This window comes from Nyctereutes procyonoides, unplaced genomic scaffold, assembly GCF_905146905.1.
Source record: "Nyctereutes procyonoides isolate TBG_1078 unplaced genomic scaffold, NYPRO_anot_genome, whole genome shotgun sequence".
Taxonomy (NCBI): domain Eukaryota; kingdom Metazoa; phylum Chordata; class Mammalia; order Carnivora; family Canidae; genus Nyctereutes; species Nyctereutes procyonoides.
The window spans coordinates 57,501,522-57,523,884 of NW_026575142.1; the positions used below are offsets into that span (position 1 = coordinate 57,501,522).

Consider the following 22,363-nt stretch of genomic DNA (forward strand, 5'->3'; position numbering starts at 1 on the left):
TGTACAGCAGTCTTGTGTGGAATGTAGACTGGGGCTAATTGACAAAAGTCTGTGAGCACCTTCCAGTGATAGCTACTAGAACTCAAGATAAGACAACTTCCATTTGGAGGAGCAATTGCTAACTTGCTATCAGATATTAATTGAAACTGCCTATGTGGGCAGCCCCGGTGGCCCAGCGGTTTGGGGCCACCCTCAGCCTGGGGTGTGATCCTGGAGACCTGGGATCGAGTCCCGCATCAGGCTCCCTGCACGGAGCCTGCTTCTCCCTCTGCCTGTGTCTCTGCGCCCCCCCCTCTGTGTGTGTGTGTCTATGAATAAATAAATAAAATCTTAAAAAGAAAGAAGGAAAGAAATTGCCTCTGACTAAAAAGCATAAAATAAGGATGTCTTGGGTGATGTCAGAGAAATGCTCTAATGAGGAAGGCAGTGCCCAGAAAAGTTCTATAATAAAGCAGTCATGGTGCATGCAGAACACACCACCAAGGGAATGCATGGAGTTACACAGCATATCATGAGCAGTTAGACTCTCTTCCCCAGGAACGACCCTGGAACCGTGAGAAGAGCTGCAGGATTCTATCATGACTCGGGCAGAGCCTGTAAACAGCTCTCAACAGACCAACAAACAGCTGCTTGGCTTATGGATGGCAGTTTCAACATGAACACACAGCATTCGGCTTGGAAGGCCACCACTCTGACTGAAAAAGGTAAACACAAATTGGCTCAGTGAACTGCACTGCATGCTGTTTGCCCTCATGTTTGGATTTTGACCTACTCACAGGCAGTGGCCAATGGCTCGGCCACATGGTCAGGCAGAAGGGCAACAGAAGACTGGCCTATTAAAGGGGTGCCCTTCCGGGGCACGACCCTATGGAAATCACTATGGGAATCTGAAGGGTGCATTCAAGTAGGCCATGTCAGTGCCCGTGAGAAGAACCCCTTTCCAGCATCAGAAGATGCCTGGAATGGATGAGCAAGTGTGCTCACTTGAGGTAGCCACTTGGGTTAATGGAGTGAGTGGAACTGAAACAATGCAGAGACACGTTGTATCTAGACATGCTCCTTTTGCACCCTCAGAGGCACAAAATGTCAACAGGAACTGTTTTGTCTGCCAACAAGAGAGATTTAGAGATTGCAGGTGGCTATGGGGAAGATTCCCTGGGGGGAGTCCTTGTACAGAGCTGGCAAGTCAGACTGATGCCGGTAGCCCTGCAGGGCTAAAAGTGGGTCCTGATGGGAGATAGACACTGGCTCTAAGTTGGGCTTTGCTTACGCAGTGGTAGATGCAAATGCTCAGAGTACTATCAAAGAACTGGAGCAGAAGGTATTGCACTGATTTGGACCACTGAATCACATTTCTTCAGACCAAGGGACACATTTTACAGCCATCATGTCCAACAATGGCAGAGATATGCTTTTTGGGAGTAATAGTTTGGTAAAGAATTAGAATGGGCAATGAAAATAATGGTTGTTTAAAATGAGGAGAGAGGGAATACAGGCATGAAGAACCAGCTTACAAGCATTCATAAGTATGTACTGACATTCCATATAAAGGGAGCAAAGAGTGTGTCCACACTAGATAAATTCCCCTGCAATTTCACTGGAAATAGGAAATAGGGGCTAAGGAAGATGCTAGTATGACTGCAATTATTTTCACAATGGGAGAATCTGGTATGATGGCTATACTTTTCCCTTTCTTTCCCATATCACCTCAACTTTCTTCTTCTTACTAGATACAGTGGTCTCAGGGCCAAGGTTGCAACTACAATTATCAAAAGCAGAGATGATTCCTAGGCAAGAAACGATGAACTTTTAGGTCAGAATTTCTAAGGCCTGATGGAGTGGGTTGTACTTCCACTCCAACTGGCAAATATGGGGTCAAATGTGAATGCAGTTATATTGCCCAGTGGTAGAAACAGCCCACCAGTTCTTTACAAATAGAGAAAAGGAAAAATATTACCTGAGAAAAACAATATAGGCCTACCTCAAGTAGCAAGAAAAATCTCAAAACAACCTAACTTTATACCTAACAGCTAAAAAAAGAAAAACAATCAAAGCCCAAAGCCTGTAAAAGGAAGGAAATAATAAAGATTAGAGCACAAATATATGAAACAGAGACTAAAAACACAATAGAACAGATCAATGAAGTCAGGAGCTGGTTCTTTGAAAAGATCAACAAAATTGATAAACCTTTAGCCAGACTCATTAAAAAAAAAAAAAACAGAGACAGAGGACTCATATAAATCAAATCAGAAATGAAAAGAGAAATAGCAACTGACACTACAGAAATACAAATAATTATAAGAGAATATTTTGAAAAATTATTATTATTTTTTTTTTAATTTTTTTATTTATTTATGATAGTCACACACAGAGAGAGAGAGAGGCAGAGACACAGGCAGAGGGAGAAGCAGGCTCCATGCACCGGGAGCCCGACGTGGGATTCGATCCCGGGTCTCCAGGATCGCGCCCTGGGCCAAAGGCAGGCGCCAAACCGCTGCGCCACCCAGGGATCCCTATTTTGAAAAATTATATATCAAAAATTGGACAACCTAGAAGAAATGCATCAATTCCTAGAAACATAACTTTCCAAAACTGAAGCAGGATGAAATAGAAAACTTGGATAGACTGATTAATAGTCATGAAATTGAATCAGGAATATAAAACCTCCCCAAAACCAAAAGTCCAGGACCAGATGGCCTCACAGGTGATTTCTACATTTAAAGTGTTGTTAATACCTATTCTTCTCAAACTATTCCAAAAAATACAAGAGGAAGTAAAGATTCCAAATTCACTCTATGAGGCCAGCATTATCCTGATACCCAATACAGATAAAGACATTACCTAAAAGAGAACTACAGGCCAATATCTCTGATGAACATAGATGCAAAATTCTTCAACCAAATATTAGCAAACCAAATCCAACAATACATTATAAACATTATTCACCACAATCAAATGGGATGTATTCCAGGGATGTAAGTGTGGCTCAATATTTGCAAATCAATCAATGTGATAAATCACATTAGTAAGAGAGAGAATAAAAACCATATGATCATTTTAATAGATGCAGAAAAAGCATCTGACAAACTAGAACATCCATTCATTTAAACTCTCAATAAAGTAGGTTTATTTATTTTTTGTTTGTTTGTTTTTTTAACAAAGTAGGTTTAGAGGGAACATAACCCAACATAATAAAGGCTACATAGGAAAAAGCATGGCTAACATTATCTCAATGGTGAAAAACTGAGAGCTTTTCCTTCTAAAATCAGGAATACAAGGATGTACACTCCCATTACTATTATCCAACATTAGTCCTACAAGTCCTAGCTGTAGCAATCAGACAAGAAAAAGTAATAAAAGGCATCCAAATTGGTAAGGAAGAAGTAAAACTCACTATTTGCACATGACATGATATTAAATATAGAAAACCCTGAGGACCTCACCAAAAACTATCAGAACTGATAAGTGAATTCAATTCAGTAAAGCTACAGGAGACAAAATTAATACACAGAACTCTGTTGCATTTCTATATATTAATAATGGAGTAGCAGACAGAGAAATGAAGAAAACAATCTCACAACTGCCAAAAATAATAAAATACTAGGAATAAACTTAACCAAGGAGGTAAAGACCTATACTCTGAAAACTATAAAACACAAATTTAAGAAACTGAAGATGACACAAACAAATGGGAAGATATTCCCTGCTCATGGATTAGAAGAACAAATATTATTAAAATGCCCATTCAACTCAAAGCAAGGTAGAGATTTAACGCAATATCTATCAAAATGCCAATGGCATCTTTTACATAACTAGAATAATTTTAAAATTTGTATGGAACCACAAAATACCCCAAATAGCCAAAGCAATCTTGAAAAAGAACAAAACTGGAGGTATCACAATCCCAGATATCTTTTTTTTTTTTTATTGGAGTTCAATTTGCCAACATTTAGCAAAACACCCAGTGCTCATCCCGCCAAGTGCCCCCTCAGTGCCCATCACCCAGGCACCCCAACCCCCCACCCACCTCCCCTTCTACTACCCCTTGTTCATTTCCCAGAGTTAGGTGTCTCTCATGTTTTGTCAACAATCCCAGATTTCAAGATATACCACAAAGCTGTAGTAATAAAAACTGTATGGTACTGGCACAAAAACAGACACATAGATCAATGGAACAGAACAGAGTTCAAAAATAAATGCATGCTTTTATGATCAATATATGACAAAGGAGGCATGCATATACAACGGGAAGAATATAGTCTTTTCAATAAGTGGTGTTGGGAAACTGGCCATCTACGTGCAAAAGAATGACACTGGACCACTTTCTTACACTATGCACAAAAGATACATTTGAAATGGGTTAAAGACCTGGATGTGAGACCTGAGACCATACAATTCCTAGAAGAAAACATAGGCAGTAATTTCTTTGACATCAGCCATAGAAACATTTTTCTAGATATGTCTCCTCTGGCAAGAAAAACAAAAGCAAAATTAAACTATTGGGACTACACCAAAATAAGAAGCTTTTGCACAGTGAAGGAAACCATTAACAAAACAAAAAGACAACCTGCTAAATGGGAGAAAATATTTACAAATGATGTATTTGATAAGGGGAAGAGGTTAATATACAAAATTATATAAAGAATTTATACACCCCCTCCAAGATAATCCAATTAAAAATGGGCAGAGGACATGAATACACATTTTTCCAAATAAGACATACAGATGGCCAACAGACACATGAAAAGATGTTCAACCTCACTAATCGTCGGGGACACACAAATTAAAACTATACTTTTCAAAATGGCTAGAGTCAAAAACACATGAAACAAGTGTTGCTGGGGCTGTGGAGAAAAAAGCTTTCATGCACTGTTGGCGGAAATGCAAACTGATGCAGCCACTGTGGAAAACGGTATAAAGGTTCCTCAAAAAATTAAAACAGAATTGCCAAATGATCCAGTAAATTCCCCTACTGGGTATTTACCCAAAGAACATGAAAACACTAATTCAAAAATATGCATCCTTATGTTCACTGCAGCATTATTTACACTAACCAAGATATGGAAGCAACTCAAGTGTCCACTCGCAGATGAATGTAAAAAAAGGTGTGAGATTTATATATCTAATGGAATATTACTCAATCATTAAAAAGAATGAAATCTTACCATTTGCAACAACATGGATGGATGGAGACTGTATAAATGCTAAGTGAAATAAATCAGTCTGAGAAAGACAAATACCATATGATTTCACTCATGTGTGGAATTTAAGAAATAAAACAAATGAATTTAAAAAAAAGAGAGAGACAAAAAAAAAAAGAGTCTTAAATATAGAGAACTGGTGGTGGCCAGAGAAGGAGTGGGTGGGGAGATGGCAGAGGGGGAAATAGGTGAAGGTGATTAAAAGTACACTTATGATGAGCACTGGGTAATGAATAGAATTGTTGAATCATTATATAGTATACCTGAAACTAATATAACACTGTATGTTAATTATACTTGGCTAAAAAAAGAAAAAAGAAAAAAATGAAGCTATGTATTGCTGAGACCCCACCTGTTTTTGCAACCTGACAAGATTAAATGGAATTCTATATACTTGGGTGGCTTTGCCTTGGAAGACATTTTGATTATACATCGTGATGATGGCATGGACTAATTACTAAGGACTAGAGTGACTCTAGGAAAATAAGTGTCTTTTGACTCTTTCTTTTCAAGATTTATCTATTTTAGAGAGACAGAGCACTGGAGAGTGCGGAGGGGGCAGAGGGAGAGAGATAATCTCAAGCAGACTCTGAGATCTCAAGCAGATGCTGAGATTAGAGCCCCATTCGGGGCTTGAAATCACAACCCTGAGATCATGACCTAAGCTAAAATGAAGAGATGCTCAACCAAATGAGTCACCCAGGCACCCCTTGACTCATATTTCAATATAGTAAACACTGGCATTGTTGGTGTGATTATAATAATACTGATATTGATGGTCAAATATATTGGAAATTTCGGAGTTAAAAGCCTCCTGGGGATCCCTGGGTGGCGCATTGGTTTAGCGCCTGCCTTTGGCCCAGGGCGCGATCCTGGAGACCCGGGATCGAATCCCACATCGGGCTCCCAGTGCATAGAGCCTGCTTCTCCCTCTGCCTGTGTCTCTGCCTCTCTCTCTCTCTCTGTGACTATCATAAATAAATAAAAATTAAAAAAAAAAGCCTCCTATCCCTGGTCCACACTGATTCCTCCAAATTTTAGGCATATTCATACTATTTTGGGGGATGACCTTTTGCTATCAGGGATCCATAGTCAAAGACCAGGAATGGCCTGTGGTATAAAATATAATTTCTTTGGTCTTTGTACTGAATTCTTGGGACACAAAAGCCTTGGAATCTCCCAAATGATGGGAGTGTCACTGTTACACTAATGAGTGACTCTTGGTGGGCCCCTTAGATAGCTTCAGGAAGGGGCTGGTCACCAGAAAGTTCAATCATTAGGGGGTTGGGATTTTTAGCTCTCCCCCAACCCTGCCCTCTGGGGATGGAGACTGAGTTCAATCACACAGTCATTGATGTTAGTAATCGTGCCTAATTAGCCATGTAATAAGCCAAAAATACTCTGGACACCAAAGCTCACTGGAGCTTCCTGGTTGGTGAACACGTGTATGTTCTGGGAGGGTGACCACTTTAATTTCATGAGAAGAGGGCACAGAAGTTCCCAGGCATCATACTATGTGTATCCTTCATAATAAAACTGTAGTCATATATATAGAACTTTCCTGAGTTGAGGTCATTCTAACAAGCTATTGAACCTGAAAGGATCATGGAAACCCCTGTATATGTAGCCAGTTGGTCAGAAGTACAGGTGGTCTGGGGATCCACCAAGACTTGCAGTTGACATCTGAAGTCAAGGCAATCTTTTGGAGGACTCTCACTTTAACATCAGATTTGGAGTGTAGTATATCTCACTGAGGGGTAAAAACAGATTATCTACTAACAATTGAAAATCTCTTTAAGTAATCAATATTATTTTACACATTCATATTCATGACCTTACTATAGAATATTCAAAGTTCTATTATATCAAAATTTTTGGTTTCCCTCAGAATTTTTTTTTAAAAGTATGCTCTACATCCAACATGAATTATTCAACAAGAGTTGAATGCTCTACTGACTGAGCCAGCCAGGTGTCCCTCCCTCAGAACTATGTATTCGGAGTTGGAGAGGTCTCTTTAAGAACCTGTATTTGTCAAAAACACTTGATTTGGGAGTTCAGCTAGCTTCCAGCCCGAGAATTTCCCTGAACTCCTGAGGAAAAGGTTCCAGAACTGTCTTCTCCATATCCCCAGAACACCCCTTAATTTTTAGTTATGTTAGGGGAATGAATACATGCAAATAAGATGCAGTCTGTAAAGTAATTATTTTTTAATTGTATCACCATTATTTTAGCATTAAATCTAAATTATTTTTCTTTTTGAGGGCTGTTAACAATGATTTGTCTTGCTAGCCAATAGCTGAGGGAAATAAATATACTATCGGAACAGAGCAGATATTTTGAAATAAATGTTTTCCATAGGTTATCAAGAGTTGGTCTTAAGACAGACAAAACATTTGTTTGGAAACCACAAAATACATATGAAATATTCAAGGAGATAATGTAAATTTAAAATTTTTGCTATATAGGGGCAGACCGGGTGGCTCAGCGGTTTAGCATCACCTTCTGCCCAGGGCCTGGTCCTGGAGACTGGGGATCGAGTCTCACATCGGGCTCCCTGCATGGAGCCTGCTTCTCCCTCTGCCTGTGTCTCTGTTCTCTCTCTCTCTCTCTGTGTGTGTGTGTCTCTCATGAATAAATGAATAAAATCTTAAAAAAAATTTGCTATATAAAAATGAAACCTTTGGTAACCTACTAATTCAACCTAATTCAACCTAGTTGAATTTCCCTCCAAGTTATCTTCAACCCTTAGTCCTGGTCCTTAACTTACATGCTCTGATTTCAGGTGAATCGGTATCTGGTACTCATACTACTTCACCTTGACCACATTCTTTACCTATACATTGTCATTCTACCTTCCCAGCTTTCTCTAAGATACAACCCTATCAACTATCACCACTTTCTCCTGCACCTTTACCTGCACCTTTTCATCTGATTCATTCTTAGTTACAAACATTTTGAAGTTGCCTTTGTTAAAAAAAAAAAAAATTCTTCCCCACTGGAGTAATCTCTATTAATTTCTTGTCTCTCTTAATGCTAGACTTCCTGAAACAACAGGCTTTCAACTTTTACAACTCCTATCTATGTTCTACATGATGCAATGACTCCTGCATGGATCACCGATGACTGCTATGTTGCCCATTCAAAGAGTCTACTTTCCATTTTGACTTCCCAGCAGCACTGGGTGCTCCTCACCATTCTCTTTCTTGAAACTCTTACGCAGGCTATATATAACAGTTCTCCTGATTCTCTCCTATTTTGGACCAACTCTCATTCACTTTTGCTAATTACTCTTCATCTGGTGACCCCTGTTCCTAAGCTTCTGTTTTAGGTCATCTTTTCACAGTACCTACTTTCTCTGATTTCATGTACTTTCATGACATCAAGCATTATCTAAATAATGATAATTCAAGTTCTGTATTTCCAACCCCAGCTTTCTCTGATGTTCTGAAGCAGACCAAGTTGTAAAAATTACAGGAGATATTGTATTGAAGCAGCCAAGAGGAAATGCTGCCTTTGTCCCCTTCTCTGTTTCACCAAAGGATTACTCTAGTCTCAAACATGACAGTGGTATAAAGAAAAGTGTTGTTTCTCTTTTAAAATGATTGTTGTGGGGGGGCTGGCTCAGTCAGTTAAGCGTCAGCCTTTGCTTGGGTCATGCTCTCAGGATCATGGCATCCAGCCCCATGTTGGGCTCCCTGCTCAGCAAGGAATCTGCTTCTCTCTTCTCTCTGCCCCTCCCCATACCACTTGTGCTTTCTATCTCTCTCTCTCTAAAATAAATAAATAAAATCTTTAAAAAAATTAAAAATAAATAAATAAAAAGATTGTTAGGGGATGAGGGAAAGATTGTTGGAGTGTTTGTTTTGTTTTGGTTATTCTCTTTAAATAATTCCCAAATTACTCTACAATTCATCACAAATGGAGTAATTTTATATGACCAAACATGCACAAGGTTTACAAAAATGAAAAGAGAAATGGCATGAAAAGACAGTAGTGGCATATGTAGTCAGCCAAAAAGTTTGAATAATTTATACAGATCATAAAAATGCTGAAATATGTATAACATGACATTTAAATTCCAGAGGATCACACTTCTAGTATATTGATTATTAGCTGTTATTAAACTTTAGGAATGTTAAGTTTGAGGTCAGTGGCTATATTCACAGAAGAAATAATATTGTAACAATAAATTATGCTTTAAAATTGGCAATTTTGCTCAGAAAAAATGAAAAAGAAAAACACTATAACAAAAGTTTTAATTAAGCATAGCAAGAAAAATTTCAAAAATTTGGCTTCCATTACAAAATGCTTTGGGCTTGGCCTAAACTCAGTTTTTTTATAGTGATGCAAACTAATAACTTTTTTAAAAAAGATTTTATTTATCTTGAGAGTGAGAGTGTATGCGAACTGGGAGAGAGGCAGAGAGAGAGAGAGAATCTCAAGCAGACACTGCACTGAGCATGAAACCTGACGTAGGGCTCAATCTCATGACCCTGAAATCATGACCTGAGCCAAAATAAAGAGTTGGATGCTTAACTGACTAAGCCACGCAGGTGCCCCCAGACTAATAACTTTTTAAAAAATAAAAGCATTCCATCCTTTTGCTGATTGTACATATTATAAAGAGATGGAGGTATATGGATGGACTTGTCTACTTCTTTCTACAACTGTAAGTGGCCATGAACTATGGGAGGCTGAACTTGTATTTTAGTGTTAGTATGTAGCAGAAACTGGTAGAAAGAACAACTAAGAAGCTGTGGACTATAAGAGTTGCTTCTAAACATAAGTAAATTGCTCTCTAATTTCTACTCTCCCCATACCCAGACATTTGTTTCAAATAGTCACCCACACTAATATCATAGGATACTCGTGCAAGTGTTTGAGGAGAAGAAGGAAGTCAAAAGCACTAGTACCTCTACTACTTAATCAGTCACTTAAAGTTGTAGACTACCGTACTTCGTGCAAGTATCCTGCTTATATGGGAGCGCCCAAATTAGGAAGAAACCAGTGGTTTCATATGGGCCCCCTTGAAGGAAAGTTTCATAGGTTAGCAATTCTAGGTACTTCAATTGTGTTTTCTATTGTTAGCATATACCTCTATTTAACCATCAATGATTACTAGTTCTTTTAAAAGGAACATAAGGAAAATATTTTCCAGCTCATTTTATATCAGTTTACACTAATAATTTTATTTTGGTTTTTCTGATTTTCTGTTTACAGCAAAACAGAATTGCATGATTATATTGTTCAACAATTAAAACTTATATAAGTAAAACAGATAATTTATTGGCAGATAAATCCACATTTCTGAAAATGCAGATAATTCTAACTCTAAAATTCTATGAATTGGGATCCCTGGGTGGCGCAGCGGTTTGGCGCCTGCCTTTGGCTCAGGGCGCGATCCTGGAGACCCGGGATCGAATCCCATATCGGGCTCCCGGTGCATGGAGCCTGCTTCTCCCTCTGCCTGTGTCTCTGCCTCTCTCTCTCTCTCTCTGTGTGACTATCATAAATAAATAAATTTAAAAAAAAATTCTATGAATTACCAAAGAATTAAAGTTCTTTAATTAATTCATGCTTAGGACAAATTAGGAAGCTCATAATCCTTTCATATAAAGTTAACATATTAATGGATAAAAAAGTGAAATTTAATTTATGGAAACTTTATAGTATTAACAAATTTCATGAAATTTGGAAAATGGAAAATTATAAAAATTCACTTACTTTTTTCATCAGCTTTGTCTTTTATTGCTATGGTATCATTACTCAGAGATACAGTTTGTGCATTCAGAATATCTGTTCTCATTCCAGGAAATTTTGGAGAAGAAATGAAGCGGCCTTCATAAGAATATAAATAGATACCACCACCATCTACAAGAAGAAAATGTCTAAAAAAAAAAGAATAAAATTAAATTTTCAAATAGAAGCTTACTATATTTTCATTTTTATATTAGAGAATATTCTTTGGAAAAATCTAATTTTTTCCTTTGAAAGTTTATGGCATTTCAACAAATAATTCAAACAATAAAGAGAAAGCAAAATATCTTTTGCAATCCTATCTCTATAGATATAACTTAGGGCAAAGTATGGGTATATTGTAATTTCATTTTATTAACTCATTCCCAATAGACATTTATGTTAAATCATTCACTGTTTTAAACAATGTATACATACATCTCTGCATATCTACCTTACTTATTTCCTTAGTATAACTTCTAAAAATGCAATAATTGGATCAAAGGGCATATACTTACAAAATTTTAATATAGACTGTTAAACTGCCCTTTGAAAGGTTGTAATAATTTCCATTCATACTACTGCTCTTTTGGAGTACTTGTTTCCTCAATGCTGAACACATAAAACCATAATATCCTTGATTCAGGAATTGCTAAGGGTTCTTTCTTGCCATGGAAACAAATATATACATTTTAATTAAATTAATACTTGAATATTGGTGTGTAGTTTAATTTAAGGGTTTGGCCCTTACACATTAGAGTATGAAAACAACAGTTGCTAATGTTGACAAAGTGACACATCATATTAGTATACGTTCTTTCTTTGTTTCAATACTAAAAACTTTTTCTCTCCTAAACAAGATACTATAAGCTTTTAACCTCCTTGTGAGTAAACATCGTGTTTCAGAGGGCAAATAATTCTAAGTGTAGAAATAGGACAAGCATTAGGAAGTAAATTATTCTTTAATTGCTTAATCAGTTATGCCATTAACATATGCCTTTATTAAGAGCATATTCAATACACTTATATGTATAAATAAATTTATTTGGTATTGTTCAAGTAAAAAGAATTCCAGAAATACAGTTTTTTAGATAGCTGAGATCTTACCTTTTAAGTGGCAAAGATGTCTTTTTGTATTAAAATTTATGATACAACAAAATAATACATTTCAGTTTTATTTAACAAATGATAAAAAATTTGACACACTTTTCTCGATCACTCAAGGTCATCAATATGATGATCATACTCTTCAGTAACTGTTTAACTGACAGCTTTGGTACTGAGAATGGTAGATGAGAATCTGTTGGTGCATCAGAATAATTAAGCTATTCAGTTATACAGTTGGGTGCTTTTAGTTTTCTCTATGCTGCCTTGCCAGGCAGTTACTTTTCTTTCTGCCCTTGTGCCAGCCTTGAACAGCTCACCAGCATTCCTCTTCTGGTTTATTATTCATAAAAGGCTGTAGGTAAGAAAACCTGATAATAACATTACTAAAAGATTGCCTACGTGGTAAGTAAAGCAATAAAGAATAAAATGATTGGTTTTAGTGCAAAGATTTCATGGGTAGCTATTTTAGGTAATTGTTGATTCTATTTTCAAACTTCATTCCTGGTTTTGTTGGGTTGTAGTTTTCTAAGACTGACCTCTGATTCAGTAGGATATCACTATACTTGACAGACTGATTGATGATAGTTTTCATGGAAAAGTGTGGGTTCCTGAGGAATAGCTATTCCCACTTTACTCCAGTTTGTTGGCCTGGAGTTTCATCATCCTGTATACACTGAAAGTGTGGATAAAGAATATTATTTTCCAAACTTCAGGTCACAGCCTAGCAGTGGCTCATAAAATCAATGTGTTTCAACCAATACTTAAAACCAAAAGCAAGAACAGAACAGAATAGAAAATAAAGGGCCCTGAGGTCAAAACGATCTCTTTGTAACTCCTCCATTCTTTTGGGTTTTTTTAAAAAGATTTATTTTTTTATTTATTTAAGAGAGAGAGAGAGAAAGAACATGAGCAAGAGGAGAGGCAAAGGGAGAAGGAGAAGCAGACTCCCTGCTGAGCACAGAGCCTAACCTGGTGCTTGATCCCAGGACCCCAGGACCATGACCTGAGCTGAAGTCAGAAGCTTAACCAACTGAGCCACTCAGGTGCCCCAACTCGCCCATTTCCTCAGATTACTACTTTGATCTTTGCTTGTAATAAATTTAGCCTCATCATTCTTAATAAATGAATATCTTTTACATTTCTCAGTTTAAATTTTTAGGATAGTAAATGCTGATATATATAATCTATATGTAACCCTCAAGAACTTTTTAAGAGTGTAGAGTGGGGTGCCTGGGTGACTTAGTCAGTTAACCATCCCAACTCTGGATCTGAGCTCAGGTCTTGATCTCAGGGTCACTGGTTCAAGCTCCATGTTGGGCTCCATGCTGGATGGAGCCCACTTTAAAAAAAAAAAAAAAAAAAGTAGAGAAATTTTGAGACCAAGAAGTTTCAGAACCATTGACCTAACAGCTTATTCTTACTTTTTTCTTTAAAGTAAATAGATTCCGAATGACAAATGCACCACTCTAAATGGCATGCTTTAAAGAGTGCTTAACTGCAATCTGAAATATTTTAACCCAAATTCAATAGTCAAATATGATACACAAATACCTTTCTGCCTGCAGTATTAAACTAACAGTTCCTTCTTTGAGATCAAATATAAGTGGCGTATTCCAGTTCTTCGTACTAAAAGACAAATAAAATGGATATTAACATTTAAAATACCAATAAGTACTCATTTTAAGTAGTGTCACCAGCTTCATAGTAACTGTATATATTTCTATTATAGCACTTGGTACATTGTTCTAAAGTCATTCACTTACATGTCTGTATCCCTGACTAGAAATCAAACTCTGTATAAGTAATAAGTATTCAATAGTAAACATTCAACAAATGTTTATTCTAGATATCACAGTATATGAATTGAGGAATCCTAAGTGCAAGTTCTGTCATTTATTACCTCTTTGATTTGGGCAAGTCATTTTATGTTTCTCATCTGATAAATAGTAGCAGCATGGCATAGTGAAGAAAGGACACATTTTTAGCTAAACAAATCACAATTAGCAATCTGGTTTCACCACCTGTCAGTCATATGATCTTAATAAGTTTAACCTCCTAAGCAACAGTTTCCTTATTTGTAAAATGGAGATAATGAAAACTCATCTAAAGTGTCTAGCTAACTCCCTGTTATATAGTAGATACTGAACAAACAGAAACTATAATAACAATAATGTTATGAACATGAATATTTTTCCAAAGGTCTCCCAATGTTATTGTTGGTCTGAGGGAAGATTTATTTCTGTGAAGCAGTCTATAAACTGCAAAATACTATATAAATGTAAGCTGTTGACCATGCTTATTGAATAAATGAACAAAAAACTCCTTTGGTTTCTATAGTGAATTATGATTCAAAGATAGGAAAAGAGAGAAGAACATTTACAAACTGAAAACCCACCCCAATCACCAAAGTTTCACAGTTTAAAATGTTTTCTTACTCTTGTATATTCTGAATTCCTCTCAATTACCTTCATGGAACCAATTCTTAAATCAGATTAAATCTCATATTCAGATCCAGAAAATGAGAGAAGGGGAAGATTGCAGTACGTGGGCACACTGGTGGGAAATTAATATTGGCTAATGCAAAGAGTCTGACACCCATTTCAATAAGTAAATGCATACACAAAGCAAAACAATGAATAAACTACTAATAATTAGTAAGTCTGATATTCAAAGGTATGATAAAGATATGTGCTTTGTACTTTAGAAAAGATATAGCATGCTTCATTTATGTAGTCATTAAAGTTAATCTTCATTCTTTGATAAGAATAGTGATTGTGAGGTTTTTTAAATGTCACCTTGCAAAATATCTGATATTTATGACAACTGGGATAGAATATGCCTGCTATGGAAATATAAACTCCCTAAACCATACTGGTGAATAGAGTGAGGGTATTTTTCTATACAATTATTTGAAAAATCAAATGAGAATTTAAGAGAATATTTATATACTATTCTTTTTTTCTGGAACTTCTTTTCATACAAACCACTATATTGCTTATATGCTAGTTTTAAAAAGTTTATTTTTATTACTAAAAAAGGGATTAACAGTTATTAAGAACATGGAGTTAAACTCCAGCTCTTTCTTCAGTAAGGAAGTTAAGTAATTTGACCTAGGGTGAGTTACTGATATACTCTGTGTGCCCTTTAGTTTCTTCATCTTGTAAAATGGGAAGAATAATAATACTCAACACACAGGGTAAATTCGACCATGACCATAAAAGATAGTATAATAGTGCTCAATAAATGATAGTTGCCATTATCTAAAATACTAGTAGGTTTTTTGGGGCCTCTGGCTGGCTCAGTTGGTAGAGCATGCAACTCTTGATCTCGTAGTTGTGAGTTTGAGCCCCATGGTGTAGAGATAACTTAAAAATAAAATCTTTAATACATAAATACATAAAATAATACTGGTAGGTTTTTTTAATTTGATGCAATATATTTGGTTGATGATAGGCCTCAGCACTACTTCATTTCCACTACTGCTTCCTGGTATTTCACTTTAATGAATATTTTGTACCTAATAAATTGACAAGAGAGGGAGGCAAGACTAAGCCAGAAAAGAAGAAAGCAATCTTATATTTTGCCATATATTAACTAGTAGGTGAAAAGTAGAGTGACAAAAAAAATTAAATAACAGCTGCTAAACTTTTGGTAAGCATTTTAAAAAGCAATCTCTAATATGAGTAACATATGATATATGATACTAATCCTATGGATTCAAACATTATGTCATTGCCACCAAAACTAGCAGAATAAACCCTTCAATTTGGGGTGGTTAAGAACCCTACCTTTCTTCAAACAGATCATTAAACTGAAAATATCTTCTGTATTTTTCCTCAACTCCATGAAAATTAATTATTCAAATGACTATGTGCACTAAGTGATTGTGAAATTTCTTCACATTCTATAATCCCTTCCCTATATAGCAACTGTTCAACTTGGTATGTTTCTTGACTTTTCCCAAATTCTTACTGTTGCTCCTTCTCTTTCATGTAAGAAAAAATTTCACCTAAATTGAGCCACCTGTTTCTTTATCCCCTCTCTTCTCTGCTTCCTCCATTTAGTTTTCAGCTGCTGTCCAAAGTTGCAGATTCTTAGTAGCTGATTAGTAGTGAGTGAGAATTTTTTATAAATAGTTGTAGTAATTGTTGTTGTTAATCAAATTGGATACCTTTGTGTTGTGTTATTACTGGGCTTAGGAATCCAAGATACCACTATACTTCGTTTTTGTTTTTTTAAGATTTTATTTATTTATTCATGAGAGACACAGAGAAAGAGAGAGAAAGAGAGAGAGAGAGAGAGAGAGAGGCAGAGACACAGGCAGAGGGAGAAGCAAGGCTCCATGCAGGGAGCCCAATGTGGGACTCAATCCCAGGTCTCTAGGATCACGCCCTGGGCTGAAGACAGCGCTAAACCGCTGAGCCACCCAGGCTGCCCTATATTTCGTTTTTTGATTAATTTATTCATACAAAAATATTTTTTATTAAGGCCCTACTACATGTTGAACACTGTGCTGGGCACTGGGTGTACAGTTCTGAATAAGACACATGTAGTCTTCATATTTTCAATTTTATATTCAATGGTTAAATTATAACCACATAATGTAATATAAGCACAGAATATAAAAAACAACCCTTAACTATTTACAACTCTTGAAAGTAACATAGTGGTTACTTGAGTTTTCTGGAAAGTTGAGAAGTCAACTGGTAGCATGTTAGAGCTAGCTTGTATCAAGTGGTATATTTTCAGGAATTTTGCAAGCCAACTGTTAAATAGATCTATTATTTAAAATTAAATTATAAACATATAATTAAGAGAATTATATTCAAAACAAAGATAATGAGTACTCCACCTACTAGTACTTCCAGACGATTTTTATTACATTTTACTATTATTTATGCACTTGAGAGTATTTACATCTGTTGTATCTATATGGTAGCAATTCTATATAAAGGTTTGCTACTATCATCTCTTTTCAATTCTGCCTTCAGTGACATCTTATTGGTATTCTGAAATCAGCCTTAGAGGTATTTACATCATAGAAATAGGCAAACACTGCAAATCAAGCTGGTTGGTTGGTTTTCAGAAAGCTGGTTCAACAATTGTCAGCACGTACTGAGTTAAATTTTGAAAAATACCAAGTATGTTTGTTTTAGGCACAAGTTTCCTGGAGGTACTGAATTATTCCCTGCTTTCTAATACAAAGTAGATTGAATATATTTTCTTTCATCATTTCTGGACAACTCTGGATTTTCAATATAAACCTTCATGATTACCCAAGGTTACAATATTAAGCCTGAATATCTCCTTGTGTCCTTACTGAACATCTTTCAGCCTGTTGTCGGGCTGCTAGCTGTCCCCTCTCTTCTAGTGGCTAGGTGGGTCCTTTTCCCATCATTTATCAGCAGCTTCTCTGGGCTTTGAAATCAAGTTATACTGAATTCCTTAGAACTGTGAGTAAAGTAAGAGTAAAACCTATCTCAGAGGAAGTATTTTCCATAATTAAAATGGTTATTAACCTCTGATGTACAGACTTTATTAGATTTCTTTTCACTGCCTATTAGCTAATTTTTAAATCACTTCCTGGTTGGGAGTAAATTCAGGATGTTAGGTTTTAAGAAAGTAAGTTTAAAATGAAACCATGCTGATATGAAAGCTTGAAAATAAATTCCTCATCAACAGACAAAATTCTGGATTTTTAAGAAATGCAAGATGCTTACGAGAACACATAACATTGAAGAGATGTTGAAACAACTAAGTGTGCATAGTTCAAAGATGCTTTAATGACTCTGTCACGGAATTCCAGTAAATCCACTGCATCATTAAGAACGTTACGAACCTAAACAAGGAAAAATGAAATACCAACAAACAACATTAAAATACACCAAAATTTTAATTAAGTTAGCAAGATTTTGAAGCATAAAATAAATTCAATGCACTCTGGATTACCTATAAGAAAGAATTCAATAGGAACTAGGCATAAGATGACATATTGGAGTATAAAAATCAACCAACAAAAGACATAGAAAACTTCTTAGAAATAAGTAGATTTCAAACCCAAAAGCTAATCTGAATGATGTAGCAATGAAGAAATAAGTTGAAAAATGCTATAACATCGAGATAGAGTAAAAAATATAAATGGCATATAGTTAGAAAGAGACTATATGATTTCTGCCCAAACGTAAGAATATCTCTTTTTAGAGCTAGGTTTCACCTTAAATTTTAAGTTCTAAAAAAAGAGATATAATAATTTTTAAAAATCAAAATGGAGTTGGAGGTATGAGTATAGACACCAAGTGCATAGTGACGTCAAGCTGCAGAGAGGGGCACAAGTATTTCCATATGTTAAAACACAGATGAAATCTAAGAAAGCTAAGCACGAAGTAACAAATAAATAAAAAGTTTACTTATGATAGTTAAACAGTTATAAAAGTAACAGAATAAAGTTAGCAAGGATTTCAATACTTGGCAGTATCTGCTAACAACCTTGAAGTTGATGGATGATCTGCAACAAACTAAGAAAAATGTTGAGCAAGTTAAATGTATCTAATCTCTTGTCAATACCAGAATCGGTAGGACATTGTAGTAAGATGGAAAAGCAGAAAAAAAAGAGATTAATTGTACTTCAAAGTTAGCATTTCTTTAAATTCCCCTCAAAATGTTATCATCTTTCTAAATACACTGTGACAATTAATTATAGTATTCAGGAAGAATGAAAAGGTATGAAAGCAAAGATAAAAAGATAAAGTCAAACTTCTTTTAAGAACTTCCAAGCACTTATACCTATAAGGCACGTTATATTTTTATTATCTACTCTCCAGTTCCCAACCCCACGAAACTACCACAACAGAGAAAGCAAAATTATTCCTTGACCTAGCAGTGCTATTTCTAGAATTCTATCACAAAGATAAGCAAAATCATGAAATAACACACACATGAAAGGCTATTACTATATACAGCACTATTGGTAATAGCACAAGACTGGAAACAGCCCAAATGTCTATCAACATGTGACAGACTAAATAAACTATGACATATTCACATAGTGGAATACTATACAGCTCTAAAAGGAAATAAGATCTACAGAGTGATCTCTAGGATATAGTATAAGGTGAAAATGCAAGATGCAAAACAATGTGTATAATATAATACCTTTTATCTACTAAACGGAAGGACGCGAAGTATATAGATTTTTTTAATTTTTATTTATTTATGATAGTCACAGAGAGAGAGAGAGAGAGAGGCAGAGACACAGGCAGAGGGAGAAGCAGGCTCCATGCACCAGGAGCCCGACGTGGGATTTGATCCCGGGTCTCCAGGATCGCACCCTGGGCCAAAGGCAGGCGCCAAACCGCTGCGCCACCCAGGGATCCCCGATTTGTTTTTTTTTAAATGTATACTTTAATCAGTATATAAACAATTAGGTAAGCTTATGGAGAAGCTGACCAAAATACATATATTAGGAGATATAAGTGTCCACCTAAATTTTGTATATTTCATTTTTTTACAGATTATTTATTCAAGTTGTTTACTGTATAAATTCTCATGTGCCATTTCAGAAGTTCTTTATTGTAAAGACTATTCTTTTGTCTGATGACACTGTCAGTCATTATTCTGGACCTCCATATTGGATAAATTCAATTTCTTCTTGAGACACAAGTTTCCTTCTGTATTTCTGAGGTAATATTTTTATTATTTTTGTAGTGTCTGGTGGACCCCAATGCATCAGCAAATCAGATGGTTTGCTTTCTTTAGAATGCTGTGAAACTGAAGATAAGTGAGATAGTGGTCCTACTGATTTGAAAACTTCCGATCACTGGGTTTAGGATTGTCTCTTCTGTCAAGGTACCATATTAACAGAGTATGCAGGTTGACTACTTGAACCACCCTGCTGGCAGATGCCCTCTTGTCGTCCATCATGAACCCAAGATGGGGCAGCGTCCGGGATGCTTGATAGGTGTAGAGATAACAGGAGTCCTGGGCAGTTGGGGTGGGCCCTGTCTATGATATGTTATGAAATCAAAACAAGAAATCTAAAACAGTATTCAGTAACATAATTATTAGAATAATATTAATGTTGCTATTTTAAACTATATTTTGGGATATAGTTTAATATATATGTATGCATGATAGATATGTGTGTGTATGTATATATGCATGTAGGTAGGGGTGTGTGTGTGTGTGTGTGTGTGTGTGTGTGTATAATAGTTAAAAAGGCCAAAGATGGGGACCATTTTAGCATTAAAAAGAATAATGACTGCAACGGATTGAAACACATAAAAATGTTAAAATCTGCAAATTTATAATGATAATATCATCATCATCAACAACAACAAAACTCATTGGGAAATCAACTCATTATTTGAAAACTGGTAAATACAGAAAGTACTTCAGAATTGTCTCACTTCAGGACAACCAAATGGTTGAAAAGTCAGTGTTTTACGTAAGAACTTTAGCTAATAATGCAGAAGGAACGGTAGAATGACAAGATTACCATTTTGCAAATCTCAGTGAAACATGGTTCTAGACAAGTATTATTATTATTTTTTTTTTAGACAAGTATTATTAATGGCTGCTAAAAATATAAAAGTAAAAGCCTAAAGAGCTCTTCAGGCTTCTTTTTGTGATTGATAAATCAGACTTACAGTACCATAACATCACTAAAAGAGAGATAAGCAGACTGTGTCTCTTGACACGATGCAATAGGAAGTCCACAGCATTACTTACAGTGAGTTCTTTTTTTTTTTTTAATTATTTATTTATTCATTAGAGACACAGAGACAGAGCCAGAGCCAGAGGCAGAGGCAGAGGTAGAAGCAGGCTCCACGCAGGGAGCCCGATGCGGGACTCAATCCTGGGATACCAGGTCACTCCCTGAGCCAAAGGCAGATGCTCAACCGCTGAGCCACCCAGGCATCCCCAATGAGTTCTTTATACTCATTAAGGCTCTAAATCTAATAATCAGTCTGCAGGATATACAGGGGCTAGATGAACATGTTAAATGGAATCAAACCATAGGGATGCAAACAGGAAACAGAAAAATCCAGCAAAACAAACCACCTGATTTCTTAAGCAAATAAGGAGAAGTTGCTTCTTCAGATTTAAAAAGACTGAAGAGACAAATTAACTAAATGCAACGAGGAACTTTGTTTCCTGATATAAACAAACTAACTATATAAATATATATTTAGAAAATAAGTGGAGAAGTGGAACCTATTATCAAAGAAATGTATATTTAGGCAGCAACTAAAGAAATGTGAAATGCTACTATGGTTATGTTAAAACATAGTTTTATCTTTTAGACACTTTTTAAAAGTCTTAATTAAAAAGAGTGATACTGGACTAATGTTAAAGAAAAAGACACTGATATGTTTGCTTCACTCTTCAGTGAGCAGATGAAATGATTACAAAAGGGGAGTAGTCTGATGGTAGGTACTTCAAAGAACCGGCGTTGTTTAAGGAAGAAAAAATGATTGTGGCTTGAAATCAGCAATAAGGGAGACACTCACTCAATCTCCAGACCCTGGGATCCCTGGGTGGCGCAGCGGTTTGGCGCCTGCCTTTGGCCCAGGGCGCGATCCTGGAGACCAGGGATCGAGTCCCACGTCGGGCTCCCGGTGCATGGAGCCTGCTTCTCCCTCTGCCTGTGTCTCTGCCTCTCTCTCTCTCTCTCTCTCTCTCTCTCTCTCTCTCTCTCTCTGTGTGACTATCATAAATAAATAAAAATTAAAAAAAAAAAATCTCCGGACCCTGTAATACCTGGCATAAAGAAGAAAAACACTCCTATTTGAGAAGGTTGTAGAAGCAACACTGATCTCAGAAATCACCCAGTTTTTACTCAAAACAAAAATGTGAAGAGTGCTTTCAGTGAGAAGGCTGAGTTGCATCTGCAAAGCCATGGATGAGTGTGCAGCAGGTTATATACTACACAACTCCAGGGCTAAGTGAATGGGTCTCCCAGAACCGAGAAGGCCATGACTGCAAGTGGCAGCTCTGCAAGTCTCTCCTTAAATCCAAGACTTTTTGAGGTCTTTCATGAAGGGGAGAAGACAACTAACCTTACAGATTCCCATGCTCTCATTGTAAAGAGACCTAAAACAGGCTACTCGCCTCACTTCAAGTACTTTTAGCTAGCAGTGCCACTCTCTTTGCTGCCTTTGCCTCCCTGCTTCTGGACCAGGAGTCAAGCAGGTCAGAGAATTCACACTCTCCATTTTTGTGCCATTTCTGCTCCACAGAGATGTTTATCTTGTTTTTGAGTCCAGATAAGTCTTTCTAAAAATACATATATTTCATATAGTATTGATCTCTTTGGAGCC

At 36.3% G+C, this 22,363-nt stretch overlaps 1 protein-coding gene and 1 pseudogene across 2 annotated transcripts in view; both read right to left on the reverse strand.

Moving 5' to 3' along the window:
• The window catches only part of IFT80 (intraflagellar transport 80), a 125,529-nt gene that overhangs the window by 23,864 nt on the left and 79,302 nt on the right, over positions 1-22,363 (reverse strand). For both annotated transcript variants that reach the window (XM_055308321.1, XM_055308322.1), the window contains 3 exons: positions 17,765-17,883; positions 13,596-13,670; positions 10,926-11,089 (listed from right to left, as the gene is read on the reverse strand). In XM_055308321.1, coding sequence (XP_055164296.1) covers positions 10,926-11,089; positions 13,596-13,670; positions 17,765-17,883 — 358 coding nt within the window. The remainder of the gene's footprint in view (positions 1-10,925; positions 11,090-13,595; positions 13,671-17,764; positions 17,884-22,363) is intronic.
• Positions 19,654-19,964, reverse strand: LOC129498780 (alpha-ketoglutarate dehydrogenase component 4-like; annotated as a pseudogene).